The sequence below is a fragment of the Mustela lutreola genome, chromosome 13, assembly GCF_030435805.1.
Source record: "Mustela lutreola isolate mMusLut2 chromosome 13, mMusLut2.pri, whole genome shotgun sequence".
In the NCBI taxonomy this organism is placed as follows: domain Eukaryota; kingdom Metazoa; phylum Chordata; class Mammalia; order Carnivora; family Mustelidae; genus Mustela; species Mustela lutreola.
This window is the reverse complement of record NC_081302.1, coordinates 4953491-4974853: the sequence shown is the minus strand read 5'-3', so window position 1 is coordinate 4974853 and position 21363 is coordinate 4953491. Positions and strand designations below refer to the sequence as shown.

Genomic DNA, 21363 nt, shown 5'->3' with positions numbered 1-21363 from the left:
TTCCAACCCCTGAATTGCAACCAGTTGCAAGAGATATTAAGAGAAAATGAAACCCTGTTTGTTATGGGAGACTGTTTTTTTGGTTTTTGTTTTTAATCATTTTGCCCAGGGTCTAGAAATAGTAACTTTTTGTCCTGAGAGTGGGTGGAATTTGCCTCTGTGTTGATTTGTCATTTTCCCAAAGGATGGAAATTTCCATGGAGCAAAAAACAGCATGGGGGACACTGAAGAAATGGCCCGGGGCTTGGTCTTCGTCTGGCAGAGGTAGGGGAAGGTCAAAGCAGACTTTTTCCTGGCTGTATATCTTAAAGCCTTTAAGAGGTTAGTTGAAAAGGAGCTCACCTAAGTCTTTTGTTAGGAGTCAGAACCCCTTAACCCTCCACTCCCCGCTTCTCCCCAACTTCTGTCATCCCTCAACTCCACCAAAATCTGTGGCCCACCAGGAGGGGTCTTTGCACATGATCATTTCCCCCAGTGTTTAACAGTTGCCACAACTCAATTCCCCCAAGCCTCTTCCCAGCCACTTGGGGCCCCAGAAATAGCACTGGATTTCTATAAACTGAAAATACTGTGTGTGTTATGTGCATATGTGTGCAGTTGTGAATGTGTGTTGACATTTTCATGAAAAAACGATTTTTAAAAAAGGAACAAAAACTGGAGAATTTTGCATTTTTGGTGTTTTTTTTTTTTTTTTTTTTTTTGTATTTGCGCAGACCATTTTAGGATTTTCAGTCCCAACAAAACACTATTAAAACGAAGAATCTAGTAAAATATTTGTGCATGTACTGCTAAACAATTCTAGCAATTTTATTAAGCAATACCTTTATTATTTTTGAATATTCTTAACAGACTGGAACAAAACATTTTTTTTATTCAAAACAAAATATGCATACTGTACGCATGTCGCAGGGTTAAGTATGATGCAGAGATTAAAGTTTGTTTGAACAAAAACAAATACCGGGGGAATTTCATAGCTATAAAGTTAATAACTAAATTTTGTTCGCTACGAGGACCTTTTCTATGGTTTTCCTTCATCTCCCAGCTACACAGCAAACACATCTGAAGAGCACTTCCCAAATGTAGTTAGAGAATAGGAAGGAATGTAAAGTGTTTTTTTTTTTTAATTATTTGTTTTGTTTGTTTGTTTTTTTAAAAACAGCCCTTATGAACTCTTCCTTCCACTGATTCTACTGTAAACTCATAAAAGCCTTTTTTTTAGAAAGCAAATTCATACACACTCAGCAGGTGAAATGTTCCCACAAAAAGAAAAAATACAAACAGAGCGATCTGATTTCTCCTCTTCTCATCGACTACCTAGAGCGTGTTCGAAGTGACAAAATTTTTGCGCTTGAATGAAAATGGCTAACCTATTTTTTTTTAAACAAGTTTTTTTGTGATAATGCAGAATTGCATACACTTTATACCTGGAATAATTGAAAATCATAGGTTGGGAGATACTGGGCTAAAATTCTATTGTCTACACTGCAGGTGTCGGAGCATCTGTACGGTCTCCCCCACAGCCACGGAGGAGGAGAAAGAACCCAGCTGCGTGTCCTCGGTCCCTTCGTCGCCTTCGAGGCCCACCAGCGCCAACACGCGCCCCCGTCCTGACTCGGGGCTCAGGGCGGGCCGCAGCCCCCGGACCACCAGCAAGGAGGGACGGGGCCTCGGGAGGGGAGCTGGAGCAACGTAGTTCGTGGTGGTTTTCTTTGCTTTTATTTTGTCGTCAACGTAAAAAATGTGATAACTGTCTGATTCCGCCTACCGTGGAGAGCGCTTGTTTGTTCAGCTAAAAAGGAACCCCTAGTTCTGCTCCCGGCGGGGGTGGGGGGGCCACTGCGGCCCGGCCCGGGGCGTGCGCGCCCAAACTGCGGCTGCGCAGACAGACAGAAGCAAGCCGTGTTGTCTGCGGGGGGCGGGGGCAGGGGGAGCAGGGTCGAGGGGCAGGGGGGCGAGGGGCAGGGGAGTGGGGAGCAGGGGGTCAGGGGGCGGGGGGCGGGGGCGGCAGGGTGGGCAGGGGGGCGGGGGGGAGGCCGGGGAGGCAGGAGCGAAGAGTTCGAGGGGGGTTTTTTATATGTATTTTTTGTTGTTTTCTTTTTTTTGTCTTTTTTATCTTTTATGATTTTTTTTGTTGTTGTATTTTGCTACACCGTGAGGTCATAGCGATCATTCCTCTAATAGAAACGGACAGGACAGAGACAGAACTACCGGATGGACACACACGATGACTAGAAATAGAGAGAGAGACGGTGGAGACTTAGTTGACCTCTGAGCAACCATCCCCGAAAATAAATCCTGTATTAACAAGTGCAAAAATCAACGAACGAATGAACCCGAACCAAGGGAAAGCAACTGAAACCTCCGAACATGGAAACACAGTGTATAAAATGGTGTGAGAAATCGAAGTCACTGGGCAGCCTTTCCGTCGGTAAAAAGCCGCGTGGGCGTCCCCGTCCGGGTGCGGGCCCGGCTTCCTCGGGTCGGCGCTGCCGCAGGGGCCCCGCGGGCGGCGGCGGGGGCGGGGCCGGGGCCGGGCCGGGGGCGGGGCGCCGCGGCGTCCGGCGGCGGCGGGGGCGGGGCGGGGGCGGGGCGCGGCTACTCGTCGCGCGGCGAGGGCCCGGGCAGTGCGTGCGCGCCGCCGCAGCCGGGCGCCGTGCCGTTGTGCGCCGCGGAGGCCGCCAGCACGGTGTGCAGCAGCACGAGCACGAGCACGCACAGCCTCAGTCTGCCGGCGCCCGCCCTGCCCGCCGCCGACGCCGCGAGCGACGTCCTGTGCCGGGGGCTGCCGGGGCCCCGCGTCCCTGGCGGGGGCTGGCTCGGGCGCTCCTCTCTCCGGACGTCGCAGCACGCGGGGTCCTCGGCGCTGAGAAAGGTTTCGTAGAGCCCTGGGGGGACGAAGACAGGGGCCCGGTTAGAAGCGAGGCGGGGCCGCGGGGAGGCGCTCCCCGTCCGGACGAGCCGCCGCGGGGACGGCGCGGCCCCGGCTTCTGGAGCGCGCGCCGCGGGGCGTTCGGCGCTGGGGAGCGAGGGCGGGACCGCCCGGAGGCCGCCTCCGCCGTGCCCTCGGGCCCGCGCGCGCACGCTCCTCCCCGTGCCCTCTGGGACTCTGGAGGCCGCGCCCGGGGGCGTGCTGGGCCCTCGCGAGCCTAGGACGGAAGCTTCCTGAGGGCGGAGCGCAGAACCCGAGGTTCCGGGCCGGCGAGGGCGCGCCGCGTGCCTCGTCCTCCCCGCGAGTGAGAGGACGCGAGGCAGCGCCCGGAGGAGCGGCCGCTGCTCCCGCTAAGCCGGAGCCCACGGATGACCGTTCTGGGACCCGCCTGTCCCCGCCACTTCCTCGCCCTGCGGGGGCTGTCCTGGGAGCCCTGCCGGGGCTGTCCTGGGGGCCCTGCCGGGGTCTCCTGGGGGCCCTGCCGGGGCTGTCCTGGGGGCCCTGCCGGGGTCTCCTGGGGGCCCTGCCGGGGCTGTCCTGGGGGCCCTGCCGGGGCTGTCCTGGGGCAGCGCGCAGAGCCCCCCAAGCATCCCCAGGGGGACCCCTTCCTCTGGACTCGCTCTGCAAATACTGCCCTTATTCTTGCGTTCGGATCCGACCCACGGATACCTATCTTGCGCCTGGGCCGCCGTGGGAAGAAGGTCCTCGGCGTTTGTTTCCGACCTCCCCTCCAGGCTGCCTTCCTGTGCAAGTCTGCCTCGTGCTCTCCCCTCCTCAAGGAATCTCTTCTCTCCCCGCTTCTCCTTTCCCCTGTTCCTCTACAGTAAGACGCTGCTCTTACTTTTAAATGGCTTAATGGATATTTTAGAAATGTTCAGAGAAATGAGAAGAATAGCACACCTTCTCTCTCTTTCCAGTCTTGCTTCTTGCTCTATTATATACATGTTAAGTAGCTACAGAAACTAGCCTGTACCTTTTTTAAACTTGACTGCAGCTTTTCTCAAGAGTGCTACCATCAGGTTTCTACACAGATTTCACTATGCTATCCTTAAGCTTGAAGCTTTAAAAGCGAGGAAAGAGTAGTTATAAGGATTCAATAAGATTTTGTAGGTAAAGAGCTTGGCTTAGTGCCAAGTGTAGACAATCAATTTGAAAAGTTTTGGCTACTGTTAATAATAATAGCTACTAATAGTGTCTCCTTGCATCCATCTACATAGTAACAATCTAAAATACCTTTCCTGTCTCTTCAGACTCCTTGACCAGTGCTCCAGACATCCTCCCGGAACACGGGATACTGGTCCCCACTGCCCCAGGCGCTTTCTCTTCCTGGAATTTTTCCCATCGACTCATGGACTTCACTCTCACCTATGCTTCTGGTTCAGCTCCCCTGACAACCCCTTGTGAAGTCTAACTCTGGGGCTGCTCGTGCCTTCTGTGTACCTCTTCAACGGAGCAATTGTTATCTGTCCTTTTCAGCACAATTGTTAATTTTAGGTCCGTTTCCTTATTCACCTGTCACTTTAAATGCAAGAACTATGTATTTTGGCTTTCTGTTCCCAATATGTAGTAGAATGCTTGAACAAAATAGATCCTTAACAAGCATTTATTACACAAATACACTCAATATATATTTGTTTAAAAAAAAGAGACTCTCTTAAATAAGATATTATACACTGCAATCTTCAGTTTCTTTTAAAGAAATGACCAAGATATCCTTATAATGATGCTTACAATATTCATTTCTTCTTAGGCATTCAAAGGTAAACTTCACCTTCTCCTAGATAGAATATGGAAAAAAAACTGAATTAATGAGGTCTGCAGCTCCGACATTTTTAACGTACGATATTTTCTTTTTTCATATACGATATCTCACTAGTAGACTAATCATTTATCGAAGTTTACGTTTTCCAAAATTATATTCTATGAAGAGAATTTATAGGTAAGATTAGAAATCTAAAGGTCAATTAGATAACATTTTAGAATGCTAATAATGAGAATATATTTAACAATTTCGTCCAAATAAGAAGCTCTTCCAAACCCGCTCAGAAGCTACTTTGCTGATTTGTAACTAAAGTCATTTTAGAAAGAATAAGGCAGTTCATTCAGGCCAATAAATGTACTCTTCTTCCCAACTGATAAAATTCATCCTGTTTCTTTTCCCCTCGTCCATCCTTTTAATAAGAATTTTTTTCAGAGTTACACATGCATATACATTAATAATCAAATAATTCCACAAGCTCTTTCTTTAAAAATGCCTCCTCCTCCCCCATCCCCAGTTGTTCCCTTTCAGAGGCAAATACTCAAACCTCTTTTTGCTGTTTCTGTATTTAGCTACATTTCTGTAAATAACCTGTTAGATGCTTGTCTTGATTTTTTTCTCACCTTTCGTCTTTAAAGACACCCCCCCCCTTCCCCAGGACAAGTGGGAACATAATCGGGAATAATATTCATTCTTCAGCGCATATGCACCCCCCGCCTGGGGGTTCAACAAAGCTCCCTTCATTAGGATGTTACAGAAACAATCCTTAACTCAGACATGCAGGGAACTTGAGTTCTCTGTGACTTACGGCTCTGGTTTTCCTAGAGGTAACCACTATCTTGCAATTTCCTATGTACTTGCTACTTCAAACCTCAAATACTTCCCAGTTGTTTCAGCAGAATAGGGTGCTCAATCAGATTTATCCCCTAGAGTCTTATTCTCATCTGGACCTGTTGCTCTGATGCCTAGACGCCAGCTACCAGCCGGACAGCCTCAGGGAACGCCCTCGTGGGGGATTCTTTGGCTTCTGTCCATGGGTTTGCTATCTACATCCTTTCTGGACTTGGTGGACCATGGCATCTAGGATCTTCCTAAGGAAAAGCTCATGGGAACAAATTTCCAAGATGCTGCCTGCTTAAAAGTGTGTTTATTCTACCTTGTATCTAATTGTTTGGCTGAGCATGGAATTCTAGTTCAGAAATTCTTATCCTTCAAATTTCCAAGCATGACTCCCATCTTCAGAGGTTGGGGCCCTGGGACCTGTCCTTTCATTCTCTTATCTCATCTCTCTTACTTTATGCCATTTCATCTCTTTGCTCTACTTTCAGGAGGATTCGGTGAGCTTTATTGTGTAATGATTTTATTGAGTTTTTTTTTTTTTTTCTATCACATTTTAATTTCCGAGAGCTCTTTTATGTACTCTGAATGTTGGGTTTTTCTTTTCTTTTTTTTTGTTTTGAACTGACTGGTCTCATTGCACAGTTGCACTGTATCCTCTTATCGCTGAGATATTCGGAGCACTTTTATTTTCACGTTTGATTTCCTCCCTTCATGGCCCTGTTTTCTCCAAGCCATTTTTTTCTTTGTTTGTTGCTCTCTTATTTTTTTTTTTTTTCAAGTGGGAAGGCTGTGCATTCTTGATTGAATTGCATTGCAATCTGGACACCTAGGCTGGAGAAGGGGACCCATCTGAACTGTTTAAAATGGAGACACTTGTGCATTTCTTCCCTTTACGTCGGTCAGATTTGCCAAAACACATCCGGAGTTTTCTGTCCAGAAGAGCAAAGGCTGTGCTGTCAGTTTTCTGAGAACCAAATGGGAGAAGACCGCAGGGGTGAGGGAATCTCCATCCAGCATGCACACATTCATTTAAACCCACATTTTGGTTCCCTCACTCTACCTCTCCTGGTGGCACCCAACCCAACAATTTTCTCCAACTGTCTCCAAAAAAATCATCCTCCCTGCATAAAGACATGGGCAGTAGTCCTTCTCTGGGATGAAGGAGAGCAACAGCTGGGTTGGGAAGGGCAGGCATGGGCTGTGGACATCTGATGGCTTCTAAACAGATTTGCACTTTCCACCTTATGCTCTCGCTGCTGCTGCTTCCACAGTATCTACTGCCCTGAGTCCCTGTGTCTGGAGCATCTGGGATGTGAATCTGGTTTGCTGGGTTCCCCCTGCTGTGTCAGCAAAGATTTCAATAAACCCTTTACTGTGCACCAATTTTTGTTTCTGAGAGGTTTGGTTTGTTGTCTCCTTATCCAGTCTTCATTTCTTTTGGATTTATGCCTAAAAATGATTTCTTTCCTTTTGGGTTTGCCTAGAAAACATTACTACACTTTTCTCCATCCTGTTCTGCTCTGTTCCATCTCTGATTCAGTCCCCAGCTGGGAATGCTGCTGACGGATGGAAACCGTCTCTGGGCACCTGGGCAGCTGGCTCCAATCATCAGAGCATCAGTGAAGGGCTATCCCCGGTCCAGGTCCAGGCCCTCTGCTGAATCCTCCCCTTCCCTGACCCTGGCACAGGTGCACACGGGTCGACAGCCTGCCCACCGATTTGCTTCCTGGGAGGCCTACCCAGAGGAGCTAACTCTTTCCGCACCATTCAAGGGACTGTAAAAACTGGTCTCCAAATGAAAATAAATCACTTTTCAAGCAATCATCTCATTGCACAGATGTATAAGCTATTGGGATTTCAAAAGGAAAAAGGAAACTTTCAGTGAATGAAATGTTCTGATACATTTTGCTTAAAAAATGTTCTATTTGCAATCTAATAAATCACTAGTTGCCATTTGACATTTAATAATATAATAATGGCAATTATTATTCTATCTTATAGTGCAACCTCATGGAGATTTTTTTGAAAATTAAATAATATGCATAAATTGCTTAGAACAGTGCCTGGTAGATAGTAAAATCTCACACATTAATTATTATTCCTACTGTAACTTGGGACAAATAGTGGAATCAGAATTTATTATGAGGAAAATCTTTGAATAGCATCCAATCCAAATTCTTTTTCTGTTTCCAAGTCATATGGAAAAACCTTACTTTTCATAGTTCAGAGCAATTACTTCTAGCATAGTCATTATAAATATTATCTAAGTACAGGAAAACCAAATAGTCTAAGGAAATCCTTAAAACAATCACATGATAATATTTAAATACAGTCCTTCATTAGCTCAGTAATTTACCTTTTACCGTCATAGATGAGACTAATTTTTTCAGATATCTGAATGAGTGTATACTTACTATTTTTCTGAATGCAAAAGTTTAAAAAACAGTAAAGTAAAAAGAAGGGGGAAATCACCCCAAATCTGACTTCGTTAGGATGAAAAAAGAAGCAAGAAGAAACTGCTGGAATTTGTTTCCCCAACTTTTTTATTAATACAGACACCCATATATACACACAGAATATGTAATTTCTAGACTTCACATGGAAAATTCTACTCTACGTGTGTGACTGTACTTCACAACTTTATTTGATTTGTTAGTAATAATTCTAGATGTGTATATATTACTGAGATTACATATGTAACATACATATAATATACATGTATATTCTATATATACTATTATATTCAAGATTTACTAACCAAAAATAATTTATATGGCATGGAATCTATAAAACTTTCCAGATACAAGTGCTTTCTTTAAGGTAATTTGCATAATTTTACAGTTTCTTTCATGGCTATTAATCTGTCAAAGTTGTTTTGGGTCAGGTTTGATCATTCTTATTTCTCTAAAAATAGCCTTTTTATTAAGAGTTTTACATTTATTCATGTAGAGTTACACATACTTGAAGACTAGTTTTCTAATCCTCTCCTTCATTTTAATAATACTTTATTTCATCTTTTTTTTTGGTCCCTAGTAATATTTGCAAGTTTTATTACTTTTTTGCCCACTTTGCTTTGCATTATCAAGGATACAGTTCTTAAAGATTGGTATGTTCTGCTTGTTAATGCATCAATTTCTTAATTATCTTCATCTTTTGTCGAATTTTCTTTTATTATTCCCCTTCTAACTGTATTGATTGAATGTCACTTTACTCATTTAAATTCGTGTTTTTCCTTAATAAGTTAGTTATTGCTCTGAATTTCCATCTGAGAATGCTTCAGTCAGTTCTCTTATGTTTTAACATGCAGTGATTTTGCATATTCTGTAATTGCAATATACATTTTCCTTTTATATCTAAATGACTTAAAGGAGTGTATTGTGGCTTCTAAAAAATGTCACTGATGCATTTTCAAAATGATTTTTGTCACTAATTTCAAGTTTTATTTACCTTAATTTCATAAATGTAGTCTTTAAAAAGTTGATTTTCTCTAATTGTTTTTTTATGGTTTTTCTTCTTGTATTGTAAAATTATTATCTAATTATTTTTTGCAAGTATTAACATTGGTAACAATGCTTAGTCTTTATGTTTATATATTTTTTCCTATTCAAAATGTCATCAACTGAGATACGTGTCTTCTACAACCATTTCTGATGATTCTGATTTATACATTTGACTATTAAATCAGTAGGTACAGAAAATGAATAATTCTTCACATTTTTCACTAGACCTTTAGTCTTAATCAAGGAAACATGATACTCTTTGTTCTTACAAAGTACATATATATACTTTTTTTTGGTGAAGTTCTATTGTTTTTGTTCCTGTCGTGGTTTTCAGCATGTTTTGTCTGGTATTAATGTAAACTCCATGCATATTAGCACAGTCATCTGATATATCTTTGTCCATTATTTTAATATTTTTGTTCTCTTTATATTTTCTCTGTACTGTGTTCTACATATAAGAATTTCACAATGATCAAAAAGGAGAGTATAACCCATTTACATTTATTGTACATTTATTACATTTATTGTAGTGCTTGATCTTACCTTTAACATCCTATAGTAGCATTTCCAAACATTTAAAAATGTTTCTTTACTACTCACTTTGTTTTCTTTCTTTGTGTGAACATATTTAAATGTTATTTTTTCATGATTTGTTGAATGCTTGCTCTTGTTAATTCTATTAGACCTTGGCTTTTAAAACACCACACACAGGTGAACCTATATTTGTCTAATTACTAGGATCACTGGTAAGGAAATTAACAAAAATTTTTTTCCTTCAACCACTCATTCTTTTATCATTTTTTGGCTACCATCAGATGTTTTAAACCCAGTTATTGTCAAATTGCTCATATTTTATATCATGTCTCTTATTAATTATTAATACTTGCATAATGCTTTACATTGATCTCATTCTGGGATGATGGGTTTGCAATGAAGAGAAATGCATAGGAGCTAATTTAAGTGAAAAAATGAAAAGAACGAGAATAGGTGTTGGGAGTAATATTGGAAAAATTCAAGCCTTTTCCTTGAAATATAAGGCACACCAGGTACCATGAAGAATAAATCACAAGACTGGCCATCAGAAAGTGACATACCCTCCACCTGGTACAGATGAGCACTGTGATCTCAATTTCCTGCTGCCCAGCTCCCTGGACAGGCAGGCTGGGCTGCCGTTTCATGCCCAGGGCACATGGGACTTCATCATTTTGTTCTTTCCGTTCAATACCATCAGGTTGTGACACAGTCCTGGAGAGGCAAATCTGTGTGACTCGTTCTGCTCATCCCCACTGGTCTAACCAACCACAAGCTAGAGGGAGATTCCTGCAGAACGGACACAGCTGTGGACATTGTCCACTCTTCTGAAAGACACATGTAACATCAGTGGTCAAATACGGTCGTTTCCCCCTGGAGCTTGTAGGATACTTCTTTCATTCTCAAAATTCAGAAATGTTGGGAATTGAATCTCATTTTTTTAATTTTGCCAGATGGGAAGAATCTCTTTAACTGGCCAAATGAGAGTGTCCTGCGGCTCAGGAAAGATATTTCCTATTATTTCTTTGATTGTTTCTTTCCTCACTTTTATGTTTCACAATTTTTCAATGGATCACATTCCCTGTCAATCATTTCTACACTGTTCATCTCGTTGGACCTCGTCCCTACGTCATCATTTCTACACTGTTCATCTCCTCGGACCTCGTCCCTACGTTCTTCACGTCCGTCACCTTTGCTCATTCCTACTTCTGGACGGTTGATACTGCACATCTATAATGTATTTGCAAATTTTCTCTGTTGCTCTGTGATATTTTCTCTTTTTAACCTAAACCCAGTGTCACAGTTGCCTGCTTCCCAGCCAAATTCCCTTTTCACTCTTCTCTCCCTGTTCTAAAGGTTATGTGTGTTCTTGAATTTTATTGAGTACATGCTGTCTGAAATTACCCTAACAGTAAGTTTTCTTATATATGTGGTACATCATTCTGCTTCTCAAACTCTGTCTTCCTTATTTCATGTAAAGTATATATTAGTTAGATTCCATATTTCATTTTCTGTGTGTTTAAAGTGAATCAAGTCCCCCAAAGAGATAGTGTTAAAGACCTTGAACCTAGTACCAGAGAATGTGACCTGATCTGGAAAGAGGGTCTTAAGAGACATAGTCAAGATGAGGTCATCATGGGATACCTAATTCAATATGATCTATGTCCACATACTGAAAATAATGAAAAAAAAGAAGAAATTGGACACAGTGACAGGCATGGAAAGAGGGAAGACTGCAAATGGATGCAGGGAGAAGGTCATGTGAAGATGTGATGCACCCACAAGCCGAAGAGGATGCAAGATGGCTGGTAAACCCCCAGAAGCTAGGAGACAAGTGTGGAACAGACGCTCCCTCACATCCCTCAGGAGGAATCAGCCCTACCAACACCCAGAAGTGGGAGACATTTTTCTTACAACATCCATAGGAAATAATATTCTGTATACTTATTTTTGAACAGACATGTGTTTCCATTTGTCTTCAAAATAGCCATAGTGACTTTGTTATGTATTTGGTTTGACATCGCACTCTCCCAAGGATGCTGTTACAAGTGCAGTAAGGGATCCGGTGCTCTGGGTAACCTTCCCAAGTTAGTTCTGTTTGCCCAAACCTTCTCTCAGTCTGCCTTGACACTAGATGACAACCCACCCCTCCTCCTGGGCTGCATTTCAGAAGAAGCCCAAGCCTGGTCCTGAGGGCCCCGCACAGCTGTGGAGAATATTTCTGGTCCACACTGACTTCAGGAAATCCAGTAGAATGTTTGCCAGCTCTCTCTCTGAACTCACTCTTGTCTATGAGCCACTTTCCTCCACATAAGGAGTGCTGGGATCACAGAGCTCCACGTTTTACCTCCAACGGTGCTCACTCTTTCTCCTGAGAGGGAAGAATTGCAAGGAAGTCCCTTGTGTGCTCGAATCCGATTTCTATTCCTTTTGAGGAAATGGCTCAGGTTCTTGCACATGGATGGCCCCTCTCTGATGATCTAGATTTCAGGTCCCTTTGGTTACTTCACTGGAGTCGGAAGTGGGACAGTCAGATGTTTCTGTTTACTTTGCCACTTACTGTCTGCTCCTTTCCCCTCCTTAATAGCAATTGTTAAAAGTACTAAAGGATAAGACAGGATGATAACCTTTACTTATACCCACCTAGGAGAGCTTAAATGGAATGGATTTTCATAATAAAAATAAATATTTTGAAAATAAATGGGCAACAATGGCAATGAGAAAATCATTACATGAGTATGAAAGTAAAACTACTCAAACAACATCAAAACTATAAAATGGAAAGCAAACTGTTACCTTTCTCTTCAATCCTAATCCTCTTCTCCAAGGTAAACACTTTTGATGGATTGTTTCTGGTTTTTGCTTATTTATTTTATCTACTTATTTTTTTGGTTAGGAACGATTATCTTCATGACTTTATATAACAAATTGCCTCATGTATTTCTTAATCTAGTGATGTTAGACCCGCTAAGGAGCCCACTGCAGTTCTGTCCTCCCTTATTGACCCCTAAATGCGGCCAATCATTGTTTACTTTCCAAAACTACATTTTCCCCTGGGTTTATGTTATATGTATATATTAATTCTGAATATTGAAAGTAAGAAAAAAGTACATCCTGAGAATTCATTAATCTCATTTCATTACAATATTATCCAAGATCACTTAAACATTAGGCAAAGCAGATTCTCACTTTGTATGCTTCATCAATTCATAAAGATCATGGAAGTTTTAGATAGCTTTCTCTGTGGCCCAGGATTCTCTTGTACACTTTTCCCAAGGTTCTCATTGTCTTGAATTTTTCATAGAATCAGAAAAAAATGTTTCCCTTCTTTCCTGTCTCACTGACGCATCCAGGCTCATAATCATTCCAGTTTCAGTGTCTTAATAGGAAAAGGCTATTTTTGTTGTACAGATATTTTATGCTTGATTTTTCATGATACCACCACCGCGAGATCCTACGGTATCCTCTTTCTTAGTCTACTCTTTTGTTTCACTAAAGTAGAACTTCAAGTTATGTTCCACGTGGGATGTGTAGAAGGTAAATTTTCAAGAGCATCTGTGTTTAATTTAAACAAATAAACTTCATTCTCACATTCAAAAGACAGTTTGTCAGGTATATTTCCTAGTTCACAATCTCGTTGGTTCTAATAACTTTGGAGACATCCATTGGCTGTATCTCAGAGTCCGGTGCTGAGGGGGAAGCTCTAGTTGTGTGAGTTTCCTGTTGATGGAGTAAGAACTCACCACACATTCAGCTGGGAAACTAGAGCCCTTTATCTACTTACACTTCTGTGGGTCAGAGGTCTAGCAGGGCTGACGGGTTTCTCTGGCCTGTGTTCACAAACCAAAATCAAGTTGTTGGCAGGGCTGAGTTCTTTTCTAGGGATTCCCAGGGAGAATTCACTTCTAAGGCCATTTGGTGTGTTGGCAGAATTTGGTTCTCTCTGCTTATAGGGCTTGGGTCCTGCTGTCCTCACACACTGTTGGCAGAGCAACTCTCAGCATCCAGAAGCTGTCTGTCTCCACTTCTTGGTTGACGGCCCCTTTCTCTGCCTTCAAAACCAGTGATGACCTGCGGAGTCCTCTCATTCTCTCCTACCTCTCCTTTTGCTTCATCTCTCTTGCCTCTAACACTGTGTCTCTGGCCAACTGTCTGCCTTCTTCTGTGGTTTTCAGGGCTCAGTAGTCAGAAATGGGCCCACCCAGATGGTCCAGGAGGAACATCCCCCCAAGGTCCCTAACCTCAATCTTTCCTGCAAAATCTCTTTGGCCATGCAATGCGTTCACACATTCTGAGGATTAGGTCATGGGCGTCTATTTATTTATTTATTTATTTATTTATTTATTTATTTATTTATTTTGAGGGGGGAATTATTCTGCCTACCAATCTGCCCTCTGATTTCTGAAGAGTCACATCCATGCCACATGCAAACCACATCCCAAGATTCCAAATGTCTGCTCCCAATACAGCATCAAATCAAAGTGTGGAAACCTCTAAATCGTAGTTCCAAATCCCTGAATCTCCTGATCCAAATCACCTAAATCAGGTATGGTTGGGACTCTGGGCATAATCAGAGGGACAATATCCTGGGACAAAATCCCTCTCCATCTATGGAAAATGCAGAAAGCAAATGATCTGCCCCCAGCATCCAATGGTGAGATAGGCACAGGCTAGGACTTATAGACACCCTGCTTCAGAAAGGAAGACAATAGAAGACGACAAACCAAATGAGGTTTGTGGTCCAGTGGCACAAACTCCACATATTTTCTGGCCTTGGGAATTATCCTGTGTGGTTCTCAGCTTCCTTTTTGGGCTCAGAGCTCTGCCCTCCGGCTCATCCTTCCTCTTTTATGATGAACAACACGTGTCTGCAGCTGAGCACTCTCATTAGTGTGTCTGAGGGCGTCCAACACCCTTTCTGCCTTTCATCCTGCCTCTGTCCCTGCCAGCCCAGGCTGGAAGTGTTTTCACTGACATGAATTCTCAGTAACTGTGTAAGACTCTTACCTGTGTCCCAAGGACTCACTCCATCAGACAAGGAGCGCCTCCACAAAGCTTTCCTAGATGATCCCTTTGTTGTTTTTGGCCCCCGCTCAGGTGGCTGAGAGGCTCTATGAGTCACACCTCGTCACACCTCTTACCTCTCCATACTCCGACCATTCAGACTTTCTGAGGTGTTGGCTTTGGTTGTGCCGCTCTACCCTCTGTTCTGTTCTGCTTTCTCCAGAGCATGCTTTCTTGACAGGACTTTTTTTTTTTTTTTTAATCTTTTGCCATCCTGGAACATGAAGATTCTCCCAAATAATCAAATTCTGGATTTGTCTTGTCTAACAGCTCTTTCAATTATCTCTCTCCTTTTGCATTCTTTTTTAAGTAGCAAGAAAAGACCAGGCTAGAGCTGAAACACTTTGCTGGGAAATCTCTTCAGTTCTAGAGCCAAACCCATCACTTTCAAGCTCTGCCTTCCGTGCTTCTGTAGGACCCAGTTCTGCCAAGCTTCTTGATGCCAGGTAACATGTTTCTAGTTTCCCTTAACACCCTCCTCATTTCCCGCTGAGCCCTGGCCGGTGGTGTTTGATGCCACATTTCTACCAACATCCTGTTCCAGGCAATCTGGGATTTTCGTTATCACTATTCCAAGTTCCCCCACTGTCTGGTTCCAAACTCATGCCCACCTTTCCTGGTTACGCAGCCCCAGGTTTCCAGTACCAAGATGTGGATTTGCTTTCTATTGCTGCTGTAAGAGATGGCCGTAGACAAAGTAGCTTAAAATGACATCCATTTATCACCTCCCGTTTCTGTAGGTCCGAAGCCTTGGCTACTTTGACGGGTTCCCCACTCCGGGTTTCACGAGCCTAAAATCAAGGTGTTGGCCTTGACTATCCAGGACATTAGCAAAACTCACTCTCCTGTGGTCGTGGTAGTGAGATCCCTGTTTTCCTGCTGGATGTTGACTAGAGATTCTGCTTCTAGAGGTGACCTGCCTCCCTGGCTGGTGGGTACTTTCCCCATCACAAAATTCAGCAACAGTGGCGGAAGCCCTGCCAACCCTCCTTTTCTCTGGTCCTCCTGATTCCTCTTTCTGGCCCGCAGTTCTCTCTTCTGTGATGACGTTGGGCCCACTGGGATGACCAAGGACAGTCTTCCTACTTTAAGATGAGCCGGTTAGGGATCATAATCCCACGGGCAGAGTGCTCTCTGCCTTGTAATGTCATGTGCCCACAGGCATACCACTGGGGGAGAAGACCAAGGAGGCCCAAATCCTGCCTCCACACTGATATCAACATCCCTCTGGTTTCCCGGAGGGCTTGCTCTCCTCTGTGACACCTTTTTGGATATTGCATGTATCTGCCATATTCTAAAATCTCAAGAGGATATATTTGCCTGTTGTTTCCTTATGGCTGCTTCTGCCAGCCTTTCCATCGGAAACCACGGTTTTCTTCCATTCTGGAAGTCCTTGGCACATTGCTTTGAAAACCAGTCCCTACCCAACTCTCACTTTGTATTCTTTTTTGTTTGGTTTTGTTGTCTCCAAAAAGCTTATATTGTGTGGCTCCTAGCCCTTCCATATAATGTTTCTGTCTCTCATTGCCTTTGGTTTGCAGGTTTCTCTACGGAGCAGCATTTTCCTTGGTTGAATGAATGGGGACAAAAAGACAAACTGAGATTCCCTTTCTATCATTCCCAAAGGCATTGCTAAGAGGCTTCCTCACATCCCTCTCAGGAGCTCATTCAATGTCACCAGAAAGTAGATCCTTAGGTTTTATGGTCAAACACCACCATGTCATGTGACGGAATGGGAAAACCAGTTGGCTCATGTGTCTGCTGAGAGCCTTCAGTCCATCAGATCACTTGTGGTCTCCGTGTTCTCCCAGTCATGGTACATCCTCAAAACCAGCCAAGATCAGCAGAGGGTCCTACTGGAAGAACCGTGTCCTTCCCTCTGTGGGCTCTCTTAGAGCCTGCTCTCGAAGCTTCCCCAATTCTGTCATCAAAGGTCTTAGCCTGCCTTTTCCCTTCTACAGAAAAAAATTTGCAAAGTCTCCATTTTAATAATGTCCCACTTTCTAAACAAAACAAATGGTTTTATTGCTCCTACAGATATATTTCATTTTATAGTTTTAGTTTTAATTTTAATTTCAATAAGATTTGGAGACAGATGGGAAGTAAAATTTTGGCTTCCGCCTGCCAGCTTAAACCAGAAGTCACACCCATGGTTTGCAATGGTTTACTCATTACCAAGATAATTTTTCGCCATCTTGTAAATCCTTAGTGTTGCAGAACATAGTGTTTCAATTTTAGTACTTCTTCACTTCATATTGACTAGAAGAATGATTTCACATGAATGCAATGTAGGATTTATTCAGAAATAACCTACAAAAACTACAAAATCAGCACCAGCATCCAAATTCTGTCCACATTTTTTAAGGTAAACATAATAAAAATAAGCCATCTCTTGAGAATTTGCTGCTTTTTCTAGGGTTCTTCTATAAAACAATATAAAATGACAGGTCAAGCTAAGAAATTTAGGACTCATAATGACCAAATCATAATAACCATCTACAGAAAAGAATTAGAATGAGATTTATGAGTATCTGTATACTTAAAATTTTTATAATATCTTTTTTAAGCAGGGACACATTTTAGGTAATTAAGGTAGATACTTGAATAGTTTTTTCGAGGGGAGCAGTGGCAGGTGTATCAGATCAGTATGATGAACAAAATGCTAGCGTGGTCTTGCGTTTAATATTAATAAGCAATCTATTACTTTTCTTCCAGTTGACATTGTTGAGAATAATTATCATTCCTTTACAATCCTAGTGCTCTAAACACATAGCAGGTTGTTTATCCCCAAAGAACGATAAGTATTTGTTTGATTAGGGGAAGGAAGCAAGGAATATTGTACCTTGAATTGTAAGACAATGTTTCAGGGACATGAATATATTAGATGACAAAGCAGAAACACCTGCTTATATAAAAGCCATTCAGAGTTGAAAGTTGACTGTGCATTAGCCAGAATATAAATTGCTCTAAAAAACTGAAAATGGTCTAAATGAAATGAAAATCAAAAGCCCACGTTAAAATGGGCGAGATGTTCTACAAAGAATTCACTCATTTATTAAGGTCATAAGCTGAGTCGAGAAAGAAATTGAGCATTTGAAATGTGTTGATAATGGGTCCTAAAGTTTTCCAGGACTGTACTAGAAAAACAAAGACTGTCTGCAGCCAGAGGGAATATAATCCAAACAGAAATCTAACACACGCTGTTACATATCACATTTCACACTGTTATTTTCCTGAAAATGGTTATGGAGACTTTTTCATTTCAAAAATTTATTCTAAGAAAATAGACAAGAAAAAAAAAGTGATGGACAAAAAAGATATATTCTCATCAAATGTGTCATTTCAATTTCCCCCCCCTCCCCCAATGAATCCTTTGCTGGTCACCTTGAAGGAGACGTGAGAGGATGGGGTGGAGGAGAACCCTAAGGATTCCTGGAGAAGTCGGCACGCGATGATGTGGCTGATGGCATCTCCACAAAGCACCAAAAGAAGGCAGGGTTCAGGGATGTGGGCACTTTTGGGACAGAAAGACTAATGTTCCTCTTTATTTTAATAAGTTACAAAGTACCAGGGACTCAAGTGGAGCTTACAAGAGTTAGCAGAGAAAGGAATAAAAATCCCAACTCCTTCTCTTTCTTCACCGTGAACCAGCACCGCTAGGAGATGCTTCTGTGGTCCGACGGCTCTCACAGATGGGAAGAGTGTTGGAGGAACTTCACGAAGCGCATTTCAGAAATCCAGAGAAATTCGTGTAAGTGTGTCATACTACTTCCCATCCCAGGGGGATGTGAAATGTTGGCGCCCTCTCCTAAATGTTTCTGTGACTTCGTGCTTAGCACTAGCTAGTTCAGCAGCATTGCCCGAGAACTCCCATGCAGAAGACCATATGGTCCTTGAAAAGAACATTACCTGTTGCGCTCTGCTTCTATTTGTTATTTTTTCCCTCTGTGACATGGCACTGTGGGCTCGCTGATTATAAATCAGTTTCATTGTTTAGTGCATATCCCAGAGTCCTTTTTTAATTTGGAAATCCTTGGCAACTATGAGTCTGCAAAGGAAATACCCTTGTGAAAGGAAACTCTATATAAATAATTCTGTGGCTGCGGTATCTCAAACCCTGAGTTGTAATTGAAGAGACAGTTTTGCTAATGCTTTGATCCGTCAGTGTGTTTAGAGTACGAACAACATTTCCTGCTTTTCTTTCTGAAAAGAAAACCAGACTTTCTCTGTAATCACAGAGCACATAGAGAACTCTCCTGACATCTGTGTACACTCATGTGTGCGCAGACACACATTAATGGCTTCAAGGCAGGGAAACACCCCATTAGTAGACCCTGACTTCAAAAATAGGCTTTCTTTTCAAGGAGAGAGGGGAAAATTATTTTCCTAATTTGATGTACCAGTTTTTGAAACATTAAATGTGAAGAAAAACAGTTGTGACTTCAGTAAAAATGTCTTTACCCAAAACAAATGCTGAAACCTAAATTGGTAACGCTCTGACTCTGAAGGAAAACGAATCTACGAGACCAGCTTGTGGACCAGATGAGAAAATCGGTCTCAGTATTTTAGAGTCGACATTACGTTCAACAAGAAGAATATTGACTGGAAATATTGGCCACCTTTATTTGTCTGATTTTGAGCTGAACTGATTTCTTGTAGTTTCTACATTTGAAGTAAGCCATTCAGAGGAAAATGCGGTCATATAAGAACAATTTTTCAAAGAGGAATTACAGACACATTGGAAGCAATCACACTGTTGGCAGGTAGGTGGGAGTTGGCGGACAGAGTATGGGTCCATTTGAAGATGATATCACTCATGGTCAGAAGGCACACTTCCATGAAAAACAAAGTTATATCTTCTCTTCACACATGTTTTCCGCCGAGGGAGAGTCTGGCACGCCACTTGCCAGAGGGAATGTCTTAGGCAGCAGCACGTTAATTGTTTATTTCCTTAGTTAGAATGCCAGGTAGAGCGGCATAATCATGATTCCTTTCACCCAGTGACATTTTGAATTATTTCTGTTTTGCTTTCTGATTGTCATTGGTTTAGGTCTGCCATTGAAAAAAAGACTCAAGTTTTAACAAAATGCAAAGGAGCCTGACAATGGTTGCTAATTAGCCAAAAAATAAGTTTAAAGTGATTGAGATAAAACACCCGAGAATCATTCTTCTCCTTCTTCACCTTCTCCTCTTTCTCCACCTGCTCCTCCTCCTCCTCCACCTTCTTTTTTTTTTTTTAAAGATTTTTATTTATTTATCAGGGGGGGGGGAGAAAGCGAGCACAGGCAGACAGAACGGCAGGCAGAGGCAGAGGGAGAAGCAGGCTCCCCGCTGAGCAAGGAGCCCGATGTGGGACTCGATCCCAGGACGCTGGGATCATAACCTGAGCCGAAGGCAGCTGCCCAACCAACTGAGCCACCCAGGCGTCCCCTCCACCTTCTTGATATATGACAGGATTTAACACTCAGTTGCCATTCTTCTTTGAGAGACCAAGAAAATGGGTTTCGTAGAAGACCTATTACACTGGGAAGATAGGGAGACTAGTAGGGATGTGTTTTGAAGCAAATGTCTCTCAGAGGCAACAGAATATAAACTGATGTGTGGAGAAGGTCAGCCCCCCGCGTCCCCTCTGCTGGACATCTGCGCTGTTTGACATGTCAGCCGTCCCACCCCATGTGGGTGAAACAGCATTCTTAACAATTCTGTGTTGCCTGCAAGAGACAGATGCAGGAAAAAGAGAATGTGTGTGGCTGATGACAGAAAGGAAAAAAGAAAAGATTGTGTAATAAATTGAAAGTGATGTAAGGAAGCAATAGAAAGGAGAAATAAAAAGAACCAATGTAAAAAAAAAAAAAAGTCCAAATATTAGTATCTGAAGAACTGAAAAGTAATGATGCATAATACTTCACTTAGAACTTGGAGAAACATTCATCATGGTACCCCACTATGTCCTCAAAGGAGTAAGAAATGAGAAGTATAACACACTGCTAGTGAGAATCTCTGTTGTCATAAACTTTCTGAGGTATTTTTTTTTTTATTAAAGATTTTATTTATTTGACACAGAGAGAGAGGGACTACAAGCAGGGGAGTGGGAAAGGGAGAAGCAGCTTCCTTCCTGCTGAGCAGGGCAGGGCTGCATCCCAGGACCCTGGGATCATGACCTGAGCTGAAGGCAGACACTTAACGACTGAGCCACCCAGGTGCCCCGACTTTCTGAGGTTTTGGCAATAAACATCCACGGCTAAACTTGTGTGTGGTCTTTCATCCACCAAGCCCACTTCAGTGAGTTTAGGGAACTAATCCCAAAGTGTATAGAAGTAAGTGCGCATATATGTCCTGAGTAGATGTCTCCTGTAGTCCTGGACTCCATAAAACACTGAAGTAATTTATACTATGCTCATGGACTGTGTTGTTATCCAAACATTAAATTATGCCATAGAGGCATATTTAATAATTCAAAGCCCTATTCACTGTGTAGAATGTTATTTTCCTCTTGGTGGTAGATTAGGGTTTTTCTTACCTCCTTTTTGTTCATGCAGACTCACTAAACATTTTAAAATGATTTTTGAGTATCCATATAGCACTAAATATTACTTCATGGAAAAGATGCTGTGGGTTTTTAAGCTATTTGACCAAAATGGTTAGATTTTTCAAAGAGATGTCTCATTCCTTCATGTCCTTGGTAGCACAGGGACACTGAGCACAGTGTCTAGGATGAGGCTGCTTTGGGCTCTGCCTCA

The 21363-nt window shown here is 42.6% G+C and overlaps 1 protein-coding gene and 1 long non-coding RNA gene across 3 annotated transcripts in view; one reads left to right on the top strand and one right to left on the bottom strand.

Annotated features, from left to right (window-relative positions):
• Window positions 1-2572: 2572 nt before the first annotated feature.
• NALF1 (NALCN channel auxiliary factor 1) overlaps window positions 2573-21363 on the bottom strand; it is a 617494-nt gene continuing 598703 nt past the window's right edge. The window contains exons 3-4 of one of the 2 annotated variants that reach the window (XM_059144182.1): window positions 4661-4706; window positions 2775-2885 (exon numbers count right to left, since the gene is read on the bottom strand). In XM_059144182.1, the coding sequence (XP_059000165.1) occupies window positions 4684-4706 (23 nt within the window). In that variant the 3' untranslated portion in view covers window positions 2775-2885; window positions 4661-4683. Of the gene's footprint in view, window positions 2886-4660; window positions 4707-21363 lie in introns of both variants that reach the window. The other variant, XM_059144181.1, reaches the window with a different exon arrangement.
• LOC131813736 (uncharacterized) lies at window positions 2749-6911 on the top strand. Its single transcript, XR_009346925.1, has 2 exons — window positions 2749-2872; window positions 4180-6911. It is a non-coding gene; the product is annotated as an uncharacterized LOC131813736 (long non-coding RNA).